Genomic DNA, 19,839 nt, shown 5'->3' with positions numbered 1-19,839 from the left:
TCAGATTCACTTAAAAAGTTTTTAAAGTATTGATTCTAGGACTCTACTCCCAATGATCCTTTTTCAGTTCTCTGAGGTGGAGCCCAGGCACCATTATATTTATCTATTTTTAAAATAATTTTTATTGGAGTACAGTTGATTACAATACTGTGCTAGTTTTCTGCTGTACAGAAAAGTGAATCATATATATATATATATACATATATATATATATACATATATATATACACACACATTCATTTTTAGATTCTACTCCCATATAGGTCATTACAGAGTATCAAGTAGAAGGCACCTTTTTATTTTAAAAGCCCCACATGTATCCACAGTTGAGAATTATAGACCTAAACAATCAATAAATAACACATCCAAAACAGGTATCTTATAGGAGAAACTAGACACAGCAGAACAAGAGATAGGTACCAGGGCAAATGCATGGGACAGATAAATTTAGCTGAGCAGGAACTCCAGAGCTATATAAAAGATTCTGAGGTATCTACTTATTCTGAATGCAAATGCTGTTAACCCCCCACACACAAAAACACAAAATAAAATCTAAACATTAACTCAAACCAAGAGCAAAACTTAATTTTTACCTAAAATATAACACTAGCCAGCCCCCTGAAACAAAAAACAAAGCCCACAAAACACAAAAACTTCTAACCCTAGGTATAATTCTTCCACCCCCAAAACCTACATGTATAAGCCAAATGGTATAATCGTTATTCCGCCAAAGACTCTTGGCATTGAATCCAGGCTTGGCTCTGGTTAGAACAGAGCTACGGACAACTATAACTTTTTCCAGGCTCATTTCACATGGTTTTGCAATCATTCTCCAGAATTATTTTTCATCTGGTGAAGATGAAATTCTTTATATCCATTAAACAACAGTTTTCCATTCCCCATTCTTTACAGCCCCTGGAAACCACCACTTTGTCTCTATGAATTTGTCTACTCTAGGTACCTCTTATAATGGAATCACAGAATATTTGTCTTTTTGTGATTGGCTTATTTCACTTAGTATAATGAAATTGACAACTTATTTGAAAAAGCACAGGCCTCCAGGGGTTCTTGTGAGGAATAAATAAAATCCATAAAATCTGCTTAGTCAACTACTTCTGCAACCACGATTGCAAGTGAAAATGTCAGTCCCTCAGTCTTGTCTGACTCTTTGTGACCCCATGAACTGTATAGCCCGCCATGCTCCTCTGTCCATGGAATTCTCCAAGCAAGAATACTGGAGTGGGTTGCCATTCCCTTCTCCAAGCAGTCTTCCCAACCCAGGGATCGAACTCAGGTCTCCCATACTGCAAGAAGATTCTTTACCATCTGAGCCACCAGAGAAGCAACCTTGATTATTACACTTTAAAATGGTTATTGAGAATGTCAGTACTGATACAATTATAATTATGCTATTATACACAATTTGTTTATAACATCACATAAACACACCTGCCTTCATGCCCCTATTTTTTATCTCCCTCATTAGATCCGTATTTCTTCCCCACCTCACTCTGCTTGTGATCTGATGATCTATTTTATATTTGGCAGTATAAATACTTTTTAATTAACTTTAGATATGCCAATGTGGACAAAACAAGGTTAGAAGAAAAAATAGGGTAATCAGAAAATAATTCATTAGAAAACAGAAGTTTAAGTCTATAAAACTGACTTCAAATGGCATAGATGTACTACATATATACCATCATTTTTGTCAGTTTCAGAAACATTGATTCATTTTTATTACTCTTTTTCACTAGCTCAACATCATCATCTTGTGATTTTCCAGGTTCCTCTGAGCCCTTTCTTATACCCTTCCCTTGCTCAGAACACCAAGCCAGAAGGAAGAACATCACCATATGTCCACAGAGATGAAAAGGATTTCTTTCACCAATTCCAATGCCCAAATTAATGGCCATAAGAAAAGCTTTTCTGCAGAAATTACATACTTCTATAAGCTGAGAGATTGCCCCCAAGCCATAGGAAGCAGAGATCCAAGTCTGTTGACCATGCAGGTAGATACTTAGATGCTAGATGAAGACTTGGAGGAAGTCCAGGCCCAGGAGAGATATGAACAAAGTGTAACTAATTAAAGAAGGTTCTTATGGGTACGTGAGCCCTTAAAGGAGTTAGAAAAAGAAAACTGCTTTCCTCCATCTTCTCATAGCACTATCATGAGAAGAAAAATTAGATGATAAAGCCAAGATAATAAGTGATTAAAAAACAAACATATCAGCTTGGATTTGTCAAAGGATACCATCAACAGAGTGAAAAGACAACCCTCAGAATGGGAGAAAATATTTGCAAATCATATGTTTGATAAGAGGTTAATATCTAGGATATATATATAAAGGACTCCTAAAGGTCAACAGCAAAAGACAAACAACCCATTTAAAACATGGGAAAAGAATTGAATAGACATTTCTCCAAAGATAAGCAAATGACTAACAAGCACATGAGAAGAGGTTCAATATCCCTAGTCAATAGGGAGATATAAATGAGATACCATCTCATGCCCATTAGGACAGCTACTATCAAAAAAAGAAGACATAAATGTTAGTAAGGATGTGAAGAAATTAGAACCCTTGTGCACTGCTAGTGGAAATGTAAAATGGTGCATCTACTGTGGAAAACATGGCAATTCCTCAAAAAAATTAAACTAGAATTACCATATAAGCCAGTAATTCCACTTCTGGAAATAAACCCAAAAGAATTGAAAGCAAGATCTCAAAGAGATTTGTACAACCATGTTCATAGAAGCATTATTCACAATGGTCAAAAGCTAAAGCAATTAGAAAGTCCATTGATGGATGAATGAATGAATGAACAAACTGTGGTATACACATACCACAAAATATTATTCCACCTTAAACAAGAATGAAATCCTGCCATATGAGACAATGTGCATGAAGCTTGAGGAAGTTTATGCTGCCACACAAAAAGACAAATATTCTATGATTTCACTTATAAAAGGTACTAGAATAGTCAAATTCATAGAGACAGAAAGTGGTTGTCAGGGGCTGAGAGGAGGGTAGATTGTTTCTTGGGTACAGAGTTTTGCAAGATGAAAAAGAGTTCTGGAGATTGATTGAACAACTGTGTGAATGAGCTTACCAGCACTGCATCATACACTAAAACTTCTGATTGTAAATTTTATCTTATGTATATTTTATCATGATTTTTAAAAAGTACTATCTTCATTCCACTCACCCCATTCTGGCTCATCCCTCTTAGCTTTCTCATAAAGGTCTCTCCTGTTGATTGCAGCAAAAATCCACTTGGCCATGGCCCATGCCTTCTCTTCCCCATTGAAATCAATCATCAGGGTGGCTATATCCACGTGATCTGCTTTTTCTGTCTGACCCCGAGGAATTGAGGTGCAGCCCTTCTGACTGGGATAGTCTTCTAAATGCATCTTGAATTTCTTAAAGTCTATGTCTTCCAGGTCCTCCAGGTAACGAGCCAGCTTGCAGCGGACACTTGCCATGATCATCTGCAGACCTGGTCAGAGTCCTTGGGCATAAATCCACACTTGGAATTTAGGTGGTACAAACAGCATATGGTTAAGATGTCTTTTCAGAAATTTACCCTCAGAGAGAACTAAAGTATCAAAAACCCAGAAAATTGAAAGGAAAAAAATATCACTGGATTCTAACAAGTTGCCATCTTTAGCTTTTAAAAGTGAGTCAAATTCTTACCAGAAAGTTTTCCTATTGGCTCGACCCAGGTGTGTGTCCTGAGCCATGGAAGAAAGGTGCTCCTATGGAGAGAAATAAAACCACCAACACAATCACATTAACAGTGCAATGTAATCTTAAACTGCTTCCTGATGCTATCTTGATGTATCACCAAGAGCACTTTGATCCCACTGATTACTGGCTATGTATGACCCTGGGCAATCTCTCCACTATTTTTCAACTTCAGGTTCCTCATCTATAAAATGGCAGAGTGGAAAAGATTTTTTTACCTTCCTTCCACCTGAAAGACTCTGGTTTCTTGTTTCTGTTTTGAACCAAGGAAAGATGAATGAGGGACAAGAGAAGAAAGGATGCCAGGAATGAGTAATTATGGTGATAACAGAACAGCATATGTCTAGAGAGAAGGAAAGAGAACATAGAAGCATGCAGAGGAAGGCATAATCTGCAACAAACCCTTTATCAACACATTGATTGATTAAAACTGAAATGAGATGGAACTTGGGGTGATAAGGAAGAATGATAAATATATACATTTCTTTAATGTCTCCTTGCAAAATTCACAATTATAAAAATTATTAGAACTCACATTTATTGAGAGCTTCTCATGAGTTAGGTGCTATACTGATGCACAAAACTGAAAAATTATATTCCTAGTTCCGTGGTATGGAAGTAGAAACTGAGTCTTAGTCTAAGTGACTTGCCCAGACTTTCACAGCCAGGATTTACATTAGGGTCACTGATTTCTGTGTCATGCCCCTAACATTGCATTTTTCTCGGCACTAAAAGTGTGAGAACATTTCTTCCACCATTTAAGTAGGTATCTCAGTCAAATAGGAGGAAAAAATGGTTGAAGATGATAACAAAATATAGATGAAAGTGAAAACGTTAGTTGCTCAGTTGTGTCCGACTCTTTGTGACCCCATGGACTGTAGCCCACCAGGCTCTTTTATAATTCTCCAGGCAAGAATACTGGAGTGGTTTGCAATTTCCTTCTCCAGGGGATCTTCCTGATCCAGGGATCAAACCCATCCTGCATTGCAGGCAGATTCTTAACCGTCTGAGCCACCAGGGAAAACCAAAAATCAGATTGTTAAAAAACAAAAGCACTTTCCCAGGTTTTATCACACAGAGTAGTGTTCAATCACACTGTAATGTTCAATGTCTTGGTTTCCTAACTAGACTTCAAGTTCCACAAAGACTTGAAATCAGCTGCTATATCTCTTGATCATACACAATTTCTAGATTTTGGATGGATGAGCACATTGGCTTTGTTTGGAATTGATCTCTTCATATTATTGGATTTAGAAAAGGATCATAGGAAGGGAGAAGCCCTATAAGCCCAGGACTCCTGCATTGCAGGCAGACTCTTTGCCATCTGAGCCACCAGGGAAAGCTTATGAAGCTTTTGAACTCTCCAAACTGGAATTCATAAAAACCCAGTTTAATGTTCAAGACATTTTAAACATGTTCAACACTCCTGTCTCCATTCCTGCCTCTCTACTCCTTGCATCATGCATCACCCACCCCCTGCCGTCCCCTGTCAAGTCAATCCCCTATGCATTTGGCAGGGGGCAGGAGGAAAGGGGCTACTCCAGACAGATCGACCAGCTTTGCCAACCCTCTCAGGTACCACTGCATCAATCTTTCCATCCACATCAGGACTCTGCCTCTCCTCTGTGCTACCCTATCCCTAACCTTAGCGCACCCCCATCCTGACCTTTACATTCTCTGTCCCTTGGTTTCTAAACATGCTCATTTCTTTATATGCATCCCATCTATCCACTTTCTAGGGGAGTGAGTGTGAGCCATGGTCACTGTCCCTGACCCCCACTCCCCACACACATGCACTGGCACACATAGCGACCAAATATTGATAAACATAAAAGAAACATTCCAGAAACATTGTTGAAGGATAGACTTGAAGGCTGGCAGAAGGAACCTCTAGTCAAATTCTGCCCCTTGAAACAATCTCCCCACTCTTCCCCAGGCTATTTCAGCCACCCCGCTCCAGAGCTGGACTCACCCAAACGTCAGCCTCGGGAACAGCCAGAGGAGAAACTAAACGAATTTATAGCAGTCACAACCCAGCAGGAAGGATGTGGTCTCAGTTTGGAACAAACAGGCTTGCATCACAGGCAAAAGCAGAGACTAACGGTTACTCACATCACTGGATTTTCCAAACTGAAGCTCTCAAAGCTGAGCCTGCTTGCAGCCAGAGATACCTGGCCTCCCCTCAATGGCCACTGGGGTAGAAAAGGGGAGGAAATTCAACTGCTGCTCAATGAATGTTCCCTCTGACTCTGACAGCAGCCATGTGAGTGTTTTGATGACACAGAGGGGTCTGTGATGGAGAATACCATAGCAGCATAAACAGACAATCGAAAGCATAACCTGGCTATCAAACTGCAGATCCCATTCATTTCCAAGCTGTCACATAGAGGAGGTCAGTAGACAATACAGTAACCACTGACTGTTACTTTTCTTCACCACTTAATTGAGGTAAGTATATACCTGTGAAACCATCACCACCATCAAGGCTATACGCATGTTTATCACCTCCCAAAGTTTCTCCCCACCCTATTATATGGGGAAAATTGACTTTGTGTGTGTGGTGAGAACACAATATAAGATCTACCATAAACAAATATTAAGCACATAATTTAGTATTATTAGCTACAGGCTCTGTGCTGTAGAGCAGATCTCCAGGACTTATCCATCTTGCATAATAGAAACCGCCCACTCTCTGACTAACATTTCCCTCTTCCTGTCTCTCCCCAGCCCCTGGAAACTGTCATTTTACTCTGTTTCAATGAGTTTGACTATTTTAGATCCTACATGAGTGATTTCATTTGATATTCATCTTTCCTCTCATTTATTTCATTTTGTCATCAAAATCCATTCATGTTGTTGCAAATGGTAGGATTTCCTTATCTATCATGGCTGAATAACATTCCACTGTGAAATTTTTCATATATGTATATGCTAATATACATATGAAATAGTCATATGAATATATAAAATATTCCATATATATAGAATATATATAGTCCAACATATATTCCAATATATATACATATATTCCAACATTCTAAATATATATGTATGTATATATATATATCACACCTTCTTATTCATTCATTTACTGATGGATGCTTTAGTTGTCTTTATTCTTTCTTCTGATTATGAACACTTATGCTGTTTCTGTGTCTTGGATATTGTGAATAAAGCCACAGTGAACATGGAAGCACATATCTCTTCAAGATCAGATCCTGATTTCAATTCCTTTGGATAGGCACGAACTCTACTCTCTGACTCACTGACTTATCTGTTCAACTAAAATTGATGGAGTACCGAGTGTGTGTCAAACATGAACACAAAGCTGAATAGCAGCTTGCCTTACCCGAGAAGAGCTAGAGAAGATAGATACACCGAGACCTGCTTTTCTAACTGTTACCATGTCTGCAGGACCACAGTGCAATAATGGCATAAGTTCCATGGAACATGGTAAGTGAGAGGCACTCAGCACCCCCAGGGAGTGCAGGAAACTTGGAGCAAGAAGGAAAAGCATTCAAGTCTAACATAAGGATACTGGGGCATTGGTGGATGACTTTGTCTCTTTGTGTCTCAGTTTCCTCATCTGTAAAATGGGGATAACAATAGCACCAATCAGAGATGGTTGTCATAAAAATTGAGCAAATGGGTAAATGTGAGGCCTTTGGAACAGAGCCTGAATCACAGAAACTGGTATCAGTGGTTAGCTCCTCCTCCTACTGCTATCACAGAATGGTGTCCAAAATGCTCTTGAGCTAGTCAGTTCCTAGGCAGGTTGATAAGAAGTCTGGGGTACCCTAGGAGGAGAGAGGGGTCTGGGGCTCTCAAAGAGTAGATAGCAATCTGGAGTTCCCAAGGAGGAGAAAAGGACATTTTTTTCTACATTCCTTAGTCATATAAAACGTTTTTTTCTTTAAGCCCAGAGCTGATGATTATGCAATAAAATAGCTCAGCTTAAACTCTGTACTAAGGATTATATAACAATATATCCAGCTTGAGGACAGTTTCTCCTTCTTGAAAACCTTCTGACTAATCCTGTTATCCTAAAATGTATATAATGGGAGGGGTCTGGTAAGATCTTTTTATTGTTAGTTCTAATTCTGTCTTCTTAAAACGTAAATTGTGAGAATGGGTCTAGTAAGACCCTTAAAATCTTGATACATTCTTCTGATTTACTGTAATAATCAATTTAAAAAGTATATAACTCCCTTGCTAAGACTAGGGAGGGGGGACTCTCCATCCCCCTTCTGATGTCTATGTCAGAAGCTTTCTCTGTACCTTTTACTTTAATAAAACTCTGCTATACGAAAGCTCTTGAGTGATCAAGGCTGGTCCCTGGTCCTGAAGCTAAATCTTCTTTGGAGATCACGAATCCAACATCGTTCACAGTAAGCTATCACTCTGAGAGACAAAAGAGAGACATCTACTCCCACTAAAGCAAGGGCAGGATAGCAGACCTGAGTCTCAAGCTCTGCATGTTGTTAAAGGCCAGGGTGCATGCAGGAACTGTGAGGACTCCAGATGCTGAGGCTACAGAGAGAGATAGCAGATCAATCAACCAATATCTGAGAGGGAAATGCAAAGTAGAAAGCAGAGTTCAAATGTCATTCCAGAATTTTGAAATGATACTCTAATCATGTATAAAAACTAATCAAGAAAAAGAAAAATAAAAAAACACACCATGCTTTGCCTGCCTGTTATTCTGCATTCTGAAAACATTGTTTCAGATATGGAACTATCAAAATCAATACCAATAATAAACAAAGAAGGCCATAAAAATAGAATACAACAATTCTCTTCCTATCTATTCATCACTCCCTCCTAAAACCTTGGTGAATAACAATGATATACTGTGTACCAAAGAAAAACAATTATACCCACGAAACACCTGCAACTCACTTCTGTAAAGCAGAGTTGATTGGAGTTCTGGGTATTGGGCTCCAAACCCAAATTTGCCACAAACTCTTTCTAATAGAATAATCTACAGGAAACCAAACCTAAATGAAAGTAAATCCACTTGTTGCCCCAACCCACTTCCAAGCACATATGAGCCATCCCTGATTGTACAGGTGGGAGGAAAATGAGGAAATGAGATAAGGGATTTTCTGAACGAAAAAAAAATCCAGACATGAGATATGAAAGTCTAGGCATGGTGACAAAGATCTAAAACATTTAAAGTCAAGATTCTATTGAAAAGTCCGAAGCAAAACAGCAATAACAGTGCGAAAAGTGAAAGCGAAGTTGCTTAGTCGTGTCCGACTCTGCAACCCCATGGACTGTAGCCTACCATGCTCCTCCATCCATGGAATTTTCCAGGCAAGAGTACTGGAGTGGGTTGCCATTTCAAGCTACCCCAAATACTGCATGTATCTCTGGGCCTGAATGCCTCCAAGTCTTCACCCATCTTGCCCTTCCATTGACCTCCACACAGTTAACATGATATGCTAATCACCCTTCCTGAGCCTGTGGGGAGAGTAGTTTCAGTTCTACAGAAGCCAGAAGGCACATTGCTTTCCTGGCAAAGATACTCTTTTAGGCTGCAGGCATTGCTGTCACTTTCCAATCGTAAACTCTGCACTAACCAATAGAGTAGCTACTAGTCTAGTCACGCATGGCTACTGAAATGTAAACTTAAATTAATTAAAATTAATGATTCAGGGGGGCTTCCTTGGTGGTCCAGTGGCTAAGACTCCACACCCCCAAAGCAGGGGGTGGAGAACTGATTTGGGAACTAGATCCCAAATGCCACAACTAAGAGTTTGCATGAGGCTTCCCTGGTGACTCAGTGGTAAAGAATCCACCTGCTGATGCAGGAGACACGGGTTTGATCCTTGATGAGGGAAAATCCCACAGGCTGTGGAAATACTAAGCCCATACTCCACAACTATTGAGTCTGTGCTCTAGAGACCAGGAGGCACCACTACTGAGCACAGGTGCTGCAACTACTGAAGCCTGTGCAGTACAAGAGAAGCCACCACAATGAGAAGCTGGTAACAGGCTTCAGTAGTTGCAGCACGTGTGCTCAGTAGTGGTGCCTCCTGGTCTCTAGAGCACAGACTCAATAGTTGTGGAGTATGGGCTTAGTATTTCCACAGCTTGTGGGATTTGCAACTAGAGAAACACACGGAGAAGGCAATGGCTCCCCACTCCAGTCCTCTTGCCTGGAGAATCCCAGGGACGGGGGAGCCTGGAAGGCTGCAATCCATGGGGCCCCTAAGAGTCAGACACGACTAAGTGACTTCACTTTTAAATTTCACTTTCATGCATTGGAGAAGGAAATGACAACCCACTCCAGTGTTCTTGCCTGGAGAATCCCAGGGACGGGGGAGCCTGGTGGGCTGCCGTCTATGGGATCGCACAGAGTCAGACACGACTGAAGCGACATAGCAGCAGCAGCAGCAGAGAAACACATGCAGCAATGCCAGATGGTTGCAATGCTTTATTTTCAAAGTGTCTTTAGTTTCTTTAGGTAGATATATTCCTAAGTATTTTATTCTTTTTGTTGCAATAGAATCCAAATTGGAGAAGAAGAAATAAAACTCTCACTGTTTGCAGATGACATGATCCTCTACATAGAAAACCCTAAAGACTCCACCAGAAAATTACTAGAGCTAATCAATGAATATAGTAAAATTGCAGGACATAAAATCAACACACAGAAATCTCATGCATTCCTATACACTAATAATGAGAAAGTAGAAAAAGAAATTAAGGAAACAATTCCATTCACCATTGCAACAAAAAGAATAAAATACTTAAGAATATATCTACCTAAAGAAACTAAAGACTTATATATAGAAAACTATAAAACACTGGTGAAAGAAATCAAAGAGGACACTAATAGATGGAGAAATATACCATGTTCATGGATCAGAAGAATCAATATAGTGAAAATGAGTATACTACCCAAAGCAATCTACAGATTCAATACAATCCCTATCAAGCTACCAGCGGTATTTTTCACAGAACTAGAACAAATAATTTCACAATTTGTATGGAAATACAAAAAGCCTCGAATAGCCAAAGCAATCTTGAGAAAGAAGAATAGAACTAGAGGAATCAACCTGCCTGACTTCAGGCTCTACTACAAAGCCACAGTCATCAAGACAGTGTGGTACTGGCACAAAGACAGACATATAGATCAATGGAACAAAATAGAAAGCCCAGAGATAAATCCATGCACCTTTGGACACTTTATCTTCGACAAAGGAGGAAAGAATATACAGTGGATTAAAAGCAATCTCTTTAACAAGTGGTGCTGGGAAAACTGGTCAACCACTTGTAAAAGAATGAAACTAGAACACTTTCTAACACCATACACAAAAATAAACTCAAAATGGATTAAAGATCTAAACATAAGACCAGAAACTATAAAACCCCTAGAGAACATAGGCAAAACACTCTCTGACATAAATCACAGCAGGATCCTCTATGATCCACCTCCCAGAATTCTGGAAATAAAAGCAAAATAAACAACTGGGACCTAATTAAACTTAAAAGCTTCTGCACAACAAAGGAAACTATAAGCAAGGTGAAAAGACAGCCTTCTGAATGGGAGAAAATAATAGCAAATGAAGCAACTGACAAACAACTAATCTCAAAAATATACAAGCAACTCCTGCAGCTCAATTCCAGAAAAACAAACGACCCAATCAAAAACTGGGCCAAAGAACTAAATAGACATTTCTCCAAAGAAGACTTACAGATGGCTAACAAACACATGAAAAGATGCTCAACATCACTCATTATCAGAGAAATGCAAATCAAAACCACAATGAGGTACCATTTCATGCCAGTCAGAATGGCTGTGATCCAAAAGTCTATAAGCAATAAATGCTGGAGAGGGTGTGGAGAAAAGGGAACCCTCTTACATTGTTGGTGGGAATGCAAACTAGTACAGCCACTATGGAGAACAGTGTGGAGATTCCTTAAAAAACTGGAAATAGAACTGCCTGATGACCCAGCAATCCCACTGCTGGGCATACACACCAAGGAAACCAGAATTGAAAGAGACACATGTACCCCAATGTTCATCATAGCACTGTTTACAAAAGCCAGGACATGGAAGCAACCTAGATGTCCATCAGCAGATGAACGGATAAGAAAGCTGTGGTACATATACACAATGAAGTATTACTCAGCCATTAAAAAGAATACGTTTTAATCAGTTCTAATGAGGTGGATGAAACTGGAGCCTATCATACAGAGTGAAGTAAGCCAGAAAGAAAAACACCAATACAGTATACTATATAATGCATATATATGGAATTTAGAAAGATGGTAATGATAATCCTGTATGCAAGACAGCAAAAGAGACACAGATGTATAGAACAGTCTTTTGGACTCTGTGGGAGAGGGAGAGGATGGGATGATTTGGGAGAATGGCATTGAAACATGTATAATATCATATAAGAAATGAAGCGCCAGTCCAGGTTTGGTGCAGGATACAGGATGCTTGGGGCTGGTGCACTGGGATGACCCAGAGGGATGGTATGGGGAGGGAGGTGGGAGGGTGGTTCAGGATGGGGAACATGTGTATACCAGTGGCAGATTCATGTTGATGTATGGCAAAACCAATACAATATTATAAAGTAATTAGCCTCCAATTAAAATAAATAAATTTAAATTTAAAAAATCATTAAAATGGAAAATTGTGTGCTATATATACTTTCTACAATAAAAAGAATATTAATTATGTTATACATTTCCACTCCTCATTTTCTTTCTCTCTCGTTTAACCCAGAAGAATAAAGATGTATAAACTATACTCCTAGCACTCAGTTTAAAATAAGCAATTATATTTCGCTATACCAGCTACCTCTATAGCTGGTATATTGCAATTGTGGATCAACTACAATACTTAAAATGTTTATATAGAGACAGAGAAAAGACAAAAACAGACACACGCCAAATTTTTGCTTCCGAGATTATCCCTCAAAAGGTTACTGTGTGGGAAGAAGAAGACATTTCTGCTTCATGCAGTTCTGTATTGTCTCTATTATGATAAAGCCCTCATGGACCGAGGAGCCTGGCAGGCTACAGCCCCTGGGGTCACAGAGTTGGACAAGACTGAGCAACTGAGCACATTGTCCACAGAAGGCAAGGACATGATGAACCTTAGCAACCTTTTAAAAGTTATGGAAAAAAGCTAAAAAGATTTATTATTAAAGAGAGGAGGAAGAGGAACCTCTAACTCTTGGGTCTCCTCTGAAATTAATCAAGAACAAGAGAGAAACAAAAAAAGAACTTCTACTTCTATGAAGTCACCAATCACGAGACGGCCCAGGGCTCTTGAAGCCTAGAACTGGAGTGAGAAAGACATAATGAGAGAGACCATCTTCAGGAAAATAAAGAGAATCCAGAGTTTTCTAGAGTAAGGAAGACACACTAGTGGGAAATAGCAACCCCAGTCCCACCCTCCTTGCAATTTCAAGGTCTGAGTATTTGGGCAAATCATCAAACATCTTTGAACCCTGTGGACCACAGTAGTGGCAGGATGTTGGGATATAATGGGGACATACATTTTCAAGAGTGAGTGGTTATCTGCTACTAGTGTGGGGAGAAATTGTGAGTGAACCAATAGAAGACTGATTCTTGCTGACACTGGTCAGCTAAGGAGAAATCCAAGCTAAACCACCCAAAATCTGTGATGTGCAGAGTTTTGACACATGTCAAGAACTTCCTGTTTTTTAGAAGGGGCCCACACCCAGCTGAGAGGAACAGCGAGAATGGGACAAAAAGCAGGAAGGTTGTACCCATGCTGCAAGCCTGCTGATGTGCATGGGTCCCTTCTCAGAAGAATATATTCAAATGCATAAAATAAAGCACATAAGATCACAAAGGAAGACGTTGAAATATAGGTACCAAAATACTTTTTAAGTTTGTGGTATTTATGCCCAATAATTCATAATTTGAAAAAATGATGAGAGTAACTGATATGTCAGCCTTTCTGTAAAGTGATATGAAAATAACTCTAATTTCCACTGGTGACAAATGTATAGGATACATGGGCTGTATTGCCTGCATTAGAGAAAAATCAAGATCAAAATTTTTCCCATCCAAGTTAACAGACACCCCCCCACCCCACCCCCACCCCGGATGACATCCACAGAAGCCTTGGGGATATATGCTACCTCTTCCTCCAATTGAAGTGAAGTGAAGTGAAAGTCATTCAGTCATGTCCAACTCTTTGAGACCCTATGGACTGTAGTCCATGGAATTCTCTAGGCCAGAATACTGGAGTGGGTAGTCTTTCCTTTCTCCAGGAGATCTTCCCAACCCAGGGATCAAACTCAGGTCTCCTGCATTGCAGAGCATTCAGTTTTTCCAAAAAAGCTGTCCAGGAAAAACTCCATTATGTTAAAGAAAAGTGATAATTTTTTTTTTAAAGAATGATCATGAAAACTATGTAAAGATAATGCAGGAGGGAAAAACAAAAGAAGTAAAGGCATCTGGCAAATAAAAGATAATGACAAACACTTGAATATAGTAGCATGGTAGAAGTTAGTAGCATTCCAAAGAAAGGGAAGTTAGTGAGGCAGGCACAATAATGCACTCCCTCCCAGCACATCCGCATGCTAATCCCCATAAATCATGAGTATACAACCTTATATGACAAAAGGGAATTAAGGCAGCAAATAAGTCAAGTTTTCTAATGAGGTGACAAAATTGAGGAGAGTATCCTTGATCATCCAGGTGGGACTAATATCATCACAAGGGTCCTTATAAGTGGAAGAGGAATGAAGAAAAGTTCAAAGTGATCTGATACAAGGACACATGGAAAAAGAGACATCTGGAAGCTGGAAATGGCAAAGAAACAGATTCTTCCCTAGAATCTCTAGAAAGGAAGGCAGCCTTGCTGACACCATGATTTTAACATTGCAGGACCCATATTTGAATTTAGACCTGCAGAACCATAAGATAATCATTCTTTATTGTTACAAGTCAATAAATTTGTGCCAAGTTGTTATGGCAGCATAGAAAATGAATACAATTAAGAACCCCTATTTCTGGGACTTCCCTGATGGTACAGTGGATAAGACTCCACCTGCCAACACAGGGGACACAGGTTTGAACCCTAGTTTGGGAAGATTCCACATGATGTGGAACAATTAAGCCCCTGCACCACAACTATTGAGCCCTCAATCTAAAACCCACATTCCACACCTGCTGAAACCTGTGTGCTCTAGGGCCTGTGCTGCCCAACAAGAGAAGTCATCATGATGAGAAGCCCGTGTAACACAATGAAGAGTAATCCCCACTCATTGCATAGAGAAAGCCCATGTGCAGCAATGAAGACCCAGCACACCCAAAAATAAATGAATACATAGATAACCTCTAGTTCTCCCAGAATAGAGAAATAAACCCACATACCAATTACTCACATATCACATATAAATAAACCCACATATCAATTAATCTTTGGGGATTTCCCTGGTGGTTCAGTGACTAAGACTCCAGGCTCTCAATGCAGGGGACTTAGGTTCGATCCTTGGCCAGGGAACTAGATTCTACATGATGCAAATAAGACTCGGTGCAGTCAAATAAATAAAATTTTAAAATTAATTAATTAATTTTTAAAATGCATCTTCAACAAAGGAGGTAAGAATATACAGTGGAGAAGAGTCACTTCAGCAAGCAGTGTGGGAAAAATGGACAACTGCATGTAAATCAATGATGTTAGAACACTTCGTCACATCATATAAAAAATAAACTCAAAACGGCCAAAAGTCTTAAATATAAGACATGATTTCGAGTTTCTCAGATGGCCAGTGGCAAAGAATCCACCTGCCAATGCACGAGACACAAGTTCAATCCCTCATCCGAGCAGATCCCACATGTTACAAAGCAACTAAGCCCATGTGCCACAACTATTGAGCCTGTGCTCTACAGCCTAGGAACTGCAACTGCTGAGCCCACTCACCCTAGAACCATACTCTGCAACAAGAGAAGCCACCACAATAAGCTTTCTGCTTTGATTCGGCCTCTTCATTCCTTCTGAAGCTATTTCTCTACTCTTCTCCAGTAGCATATTGGACACCTACCAACCTGGGGGGTGCATCTCTCAGTGTCCTAACTCTTTGCCTTTTCATACTGTTCATGGAGTTCTCAAGGCAAGAATGCTAAAGTGGTTTGTCAATTCCTTCTCTAGTGGACTATGTTTTGTCAGAACTCTCCACCATAACCTGTCTGACTTGAGTGGCCCTATACGGCATGGCTCATAGTTTCACTGAGCCATGAAAGGCTCCTGGGTTTCCTTATCACCTCCTACATATCCAGGAAGGGCACTAAAGACTCCTGTGATGAAACTCAGTTCATCCTCCCCAGAATGTAGCACCTTGGTATGTTGACTATTTTGAGCTGAAGGAATTCAGAAATGGGATGTGCTGGAAGGACTTTCTGACCTTTCCTCAAAGCACATCATAAAATCCTCAGGTAAGAGGACCTTCCCTATACCTGGTAGAAAGGCAAATCCTGATCCTAAAGGGATACAAAGAGGAATCAATGAACAGGCCTTGCTAAGTTCCCCCTAGTTTACTGCACTTAGCTCATACCCTTTTTCTGTCTGATCACATCTTTCCATGACTTTCCACTTTTCAATAAATCTATCAAAATGTTTATGTTTAATTGCCTTTTCAGGTCTTCATTTCCTTATGAAGGCTCTTATGTCATGTAAAATGTTACTCATTCAGTCATGTCCAACTCTTTGCAGCCCCATGGACTGTAGCCCACCAGGCTTCTCTGTCCATGGAATTCTCCAGGCAGGAATACTGGAGTGGGTAGCCATTCCCTTCCCCAGTGGATCTTCCCAACCCAAGGATCATTGCAGGCAGACTCTACCATTTGAGCCCCAAAGAAGTAAAATTTACATTAAATAAATCCATACACTTTTCTTGTGTTAACCTATCTTTAGTTACAGGGGTCCCAATTGAGAATTTAAAAAGATGAAGGAAAAAGTGTTTTTACTCCCTGACATCTCCAACCCAGAACCATCAACATCACAGATAAAAAAAAATGTTGCAAGAAAATAAAATTGCTAGAGGCAAAAAAGGATGTTCGGTTCAGTTCAGTCTATCAGTTGTGTCTGACTCTTTGGACCCCATGGACTGCACCACACCAGGCCTCCCTGTCCATCACCAACTTCCAGAGTTTACTCAAACTCATGTCCATTGAGTCAGTGATGCCATCCAATTATCTCATCCTCTGTTGTCCCCTTCTCCTCCCGCCTTCAATCTTTCCCAGTATCAGGGTCTTTTCAAGTGAGTCAGCTGTTCACATCAGGTGGCCAAAGTATTGGAATTTCAGCTTCAACATCAGTGTTCCAAAAAGTATTCAGGACTGATTTCCTTTAGGATGGACTGATTGGATCTCCTTGCAGTCCAAGGGACCCTCAAGAGTCTTCTCCAATACCGCAGTTCAAAAGCATCAATTCTTCAGCTCTCAGCTTTCTTTATAGTCCAACTTTCACATCCATACATGATTATTGGAAAAACAATAGCTTTAACATCCCTTGGAGAAGGGAATGGCAAACCACTTCAGTATTCTTGCCTGGGAAATCCCAAGAACAGGGGAGCCTGGCTGGCTACAGTCAGTGGGGTCGCAAAGAGTCGGACATGACTGAGCAACTAACACACGCAAGGTGATAAAAGGACTGAACACCAAAATCAACTAATTGGATTCAACTGACATATATAGCCCACTCTACCTAAAAACAGTAGAAAACATATTTTTTTCAGGGGAACACTGGAACATTTATCAAAATATACTATGCCCTGAACCACTGAGTAAAAAAAAAAAAAAAAAAATCCTCAATGTAATTCAAAGAATTTAAATCATACAGAGCATGTTCTCTGGTAATAATGGATTAAACCTAGACAACAGGCAAGTTGTAAGACAATGGAAAATCTCCATGCTCTTCACTAGCATGAACCCAAATGGCATCTACAAATGTCAGTAGATGGGAAACAACAGGGCCTCATGCAGGCTAGCCCCACATCCCACATGCTCCATATGAGTAGGCAAAATAGGAATATTGGTAAATATCCATTTAAAAGAGCAAAATCCCCAGGAAGAGAGTCAAACAGGATGTAGTAAACCATATATTAAGAACTGAAAGTACCTTTCTTATTAGTAACCTGAGAATAAAGCCAGTTACATACTATATATGCTTTAAATTTTTATAAAATATTAATAATAAATTGTAGGCAAGTAAGAAATACCATCTAACATACAATATTGCAAAAGAGACTGAAGCTTCCTAAAATATGTGAAAGTTAAGTGTCAGTTGTACAGTTTTGGAGCAAATGTAATTAAACATTGGGCAAATCAGTGTTAGAGGAACTGACTTTGGGGCAACTGATTTGCTTCCAAAAGCAGGGGCATTAGGAAAGAGTCCCAAGCTTCTCAGTTCACATGCAGAATTGTCTGTTCACAATTTTTTACGTCTTGTAAAAAATGTAGAGGTTTAAATTTACTTTACTTAGGTGGCCATCAACACCACCTCTGAGGACAGATGTTGGTAAAAAGGAGGGCAGGGTTTTGAGTTTGGAAGAAGAATTAAGGTGAATAGAGAGAGTTAGAAAGAAGTGTACACTAAGAGCACCTCCTTGGCCCCTATTGTCATGTCACCCATGATTAGCCTTGATGAGGGGCAGAGACAGGTCTCACAGATGGAGAAGAATATACATGGAATTATTACATTTTTCAGTATATAAATGTATCAAAGCAATATGTATATTTTAAACTCCCACAGTGTTATATGTCAATTATATCTAAATAAAGCTAGATAAAATAAAGCATTCAAATATATAATTTGAACTATATTTGATATATATAGAGATGTCTATGTATATATACCTCACTCATTCTCCAAAGAACTCAACAAGGGAATTTCCTGGCAGGGCTATTTTGATAGTCCTAAATAAAGTTTCCCTTACCATTTTAACAAATGTCAAAACAACAATTTAACAACAGCTGTTCCTCACGTTCCTAATAGTATAATGTAATCCACTTTGCCTAGAGTCCGAAAATGAGATCTTTGTGCTAAAAAGAGAAAAATTTCAAAATTTTGTATCAGGTCAAATATTTCATTCATTCTTTTTGTGCACAAAAGAAAACTGTCATATTTGCAAATGACATATCCAGTAAGGGGTTGATATACAAACTATTAATATAAAAAGAGTTCATACAACTCAATATCAATTTTTTTAAAAGCATTAAAAAACAGGCAGAGGATCTGAACGCTTTTTCAAAGACATACAGGTGGCCAGTAAGCACATGAAAAATACTCAATATCACTAATTGTCAGGGAAATGCAAATCAAAGCCACAGTGAAATTTCACTGCCAAGGGTACAGATTTGATCCTTGGTCTGGGAACTAAGATCTCACCAGTCACATGGTGTGGCCGAAAAAAGGAATATTATTCGCCAACAAAAAGGAACAAATTTTAGTCACTTCTAGTGAGGTAACTTTGGAGAAGGCAATGGCACCCCACTCCAGTACTCTTGCCTGGAGAATCCCATGGACAGAGGAACCTGGTGGGGTGCAGTCCATGGGGTCACTAAGAGTCAGACACGACTGAGTGACTTCACTTTCACTTTTCACTTTCATGCATTGAAGAAGGAAATGGCAACCCACTCCAGTGTTCTTGCCTGGAGAATCCCAGGGACCGGGGAGCCTGGTGGGTTGCCATCTCTGGGGTCACACAGAGTTGGACACGACCGAAGAGACAGCAGCAGCAGCAGCAGCAGCAGGGAGGTAACTTAACATAGATCCTGTCATACATTAATGCACATATATGGAATCTAGAAAAACGATACAGATGAACCTAATGCAGGGCAACAATAAAGATGCAGATGTAGAGAACAGACTTGTGGACACAGCAGGGGAAGGAGAGGGTGGGATGGATTGAGAGGGTAGCATTGAAACACAATGCATTACCATATGTGTAATAAAGAACCAGCGGGAATTTGCTGTATGACACAGGGAGCTCAACTCGGTGCTCTATGACAGGAGTGGGAGATGAGAGGGAAGGGTTCCAGGTGGGGAGAGCATATGTAAACCTATGGCTGATTCATGTTTATGTATGGCAGA

The 19,839-nt window shown here is 39.7% G+C and overlaps 1 protein-coding gene across 5 annotated transcripts in view; it reads right to left on the bottom strand.

Annotated features, from left to right (window-relative positions):
- Positions 1-5,755, bottom strand: part of NLRP3 (NLR family pyrin domain containing 3) — a 47,498-nt gene extending 41,743 nt beyond the window's left edge. For 2 of the 5 annotated variants that reach the window (XM_004008740.6, XM_060415737.1), the window contains exons 1-3: positions 5,719-5,755; positions 3,696-3,757; positions 3,208-3,510 (exon numbers count right to left, since the gene is read on the bottom strand). In XM_004008740.6, coding sequence (XP_004008789.2) covers positions 3,208-3,490 — 283 coding nt within the window. In that variant the 5' untranslated portion in view covers positions 3,491-3,510; positions 3,696-3,757; positions 5,719-5,755. Of the gene's footprint in view, positions 1-3,207; positions 3,758-5,718 lie in introns of all 5 variants that reach the window. The other 3 variants (XM_042250402.2, XM_042250404.2, XM_042250403.2) reach the window with 2 other exon arrangements.
- Between the last annotated feature and the right edge of the window lie 14,084 nt (positions 5,756-19,839).

This window comes from Ovis aries, chromosome 5, assembly GCF_016772045.2.
Source record: "Ovis aries strain OAR_USU_Benz2616 breed Rambouillet chromosome 5, ARS-UI_Ramb_v3.0, whole genome shotgun sequence".
Taxonomy (NCBI): Eukaryota; Metazoa; Chordata; class Mammalia; order Artiodactyla; family Bovidae; genus Ovis; species Ovis aries.
The sequence above is the reverse complement of the archived record's forward strand: the minus strand, read 5'-3'. Positions and strand labels throughout refer to the sequence as shown.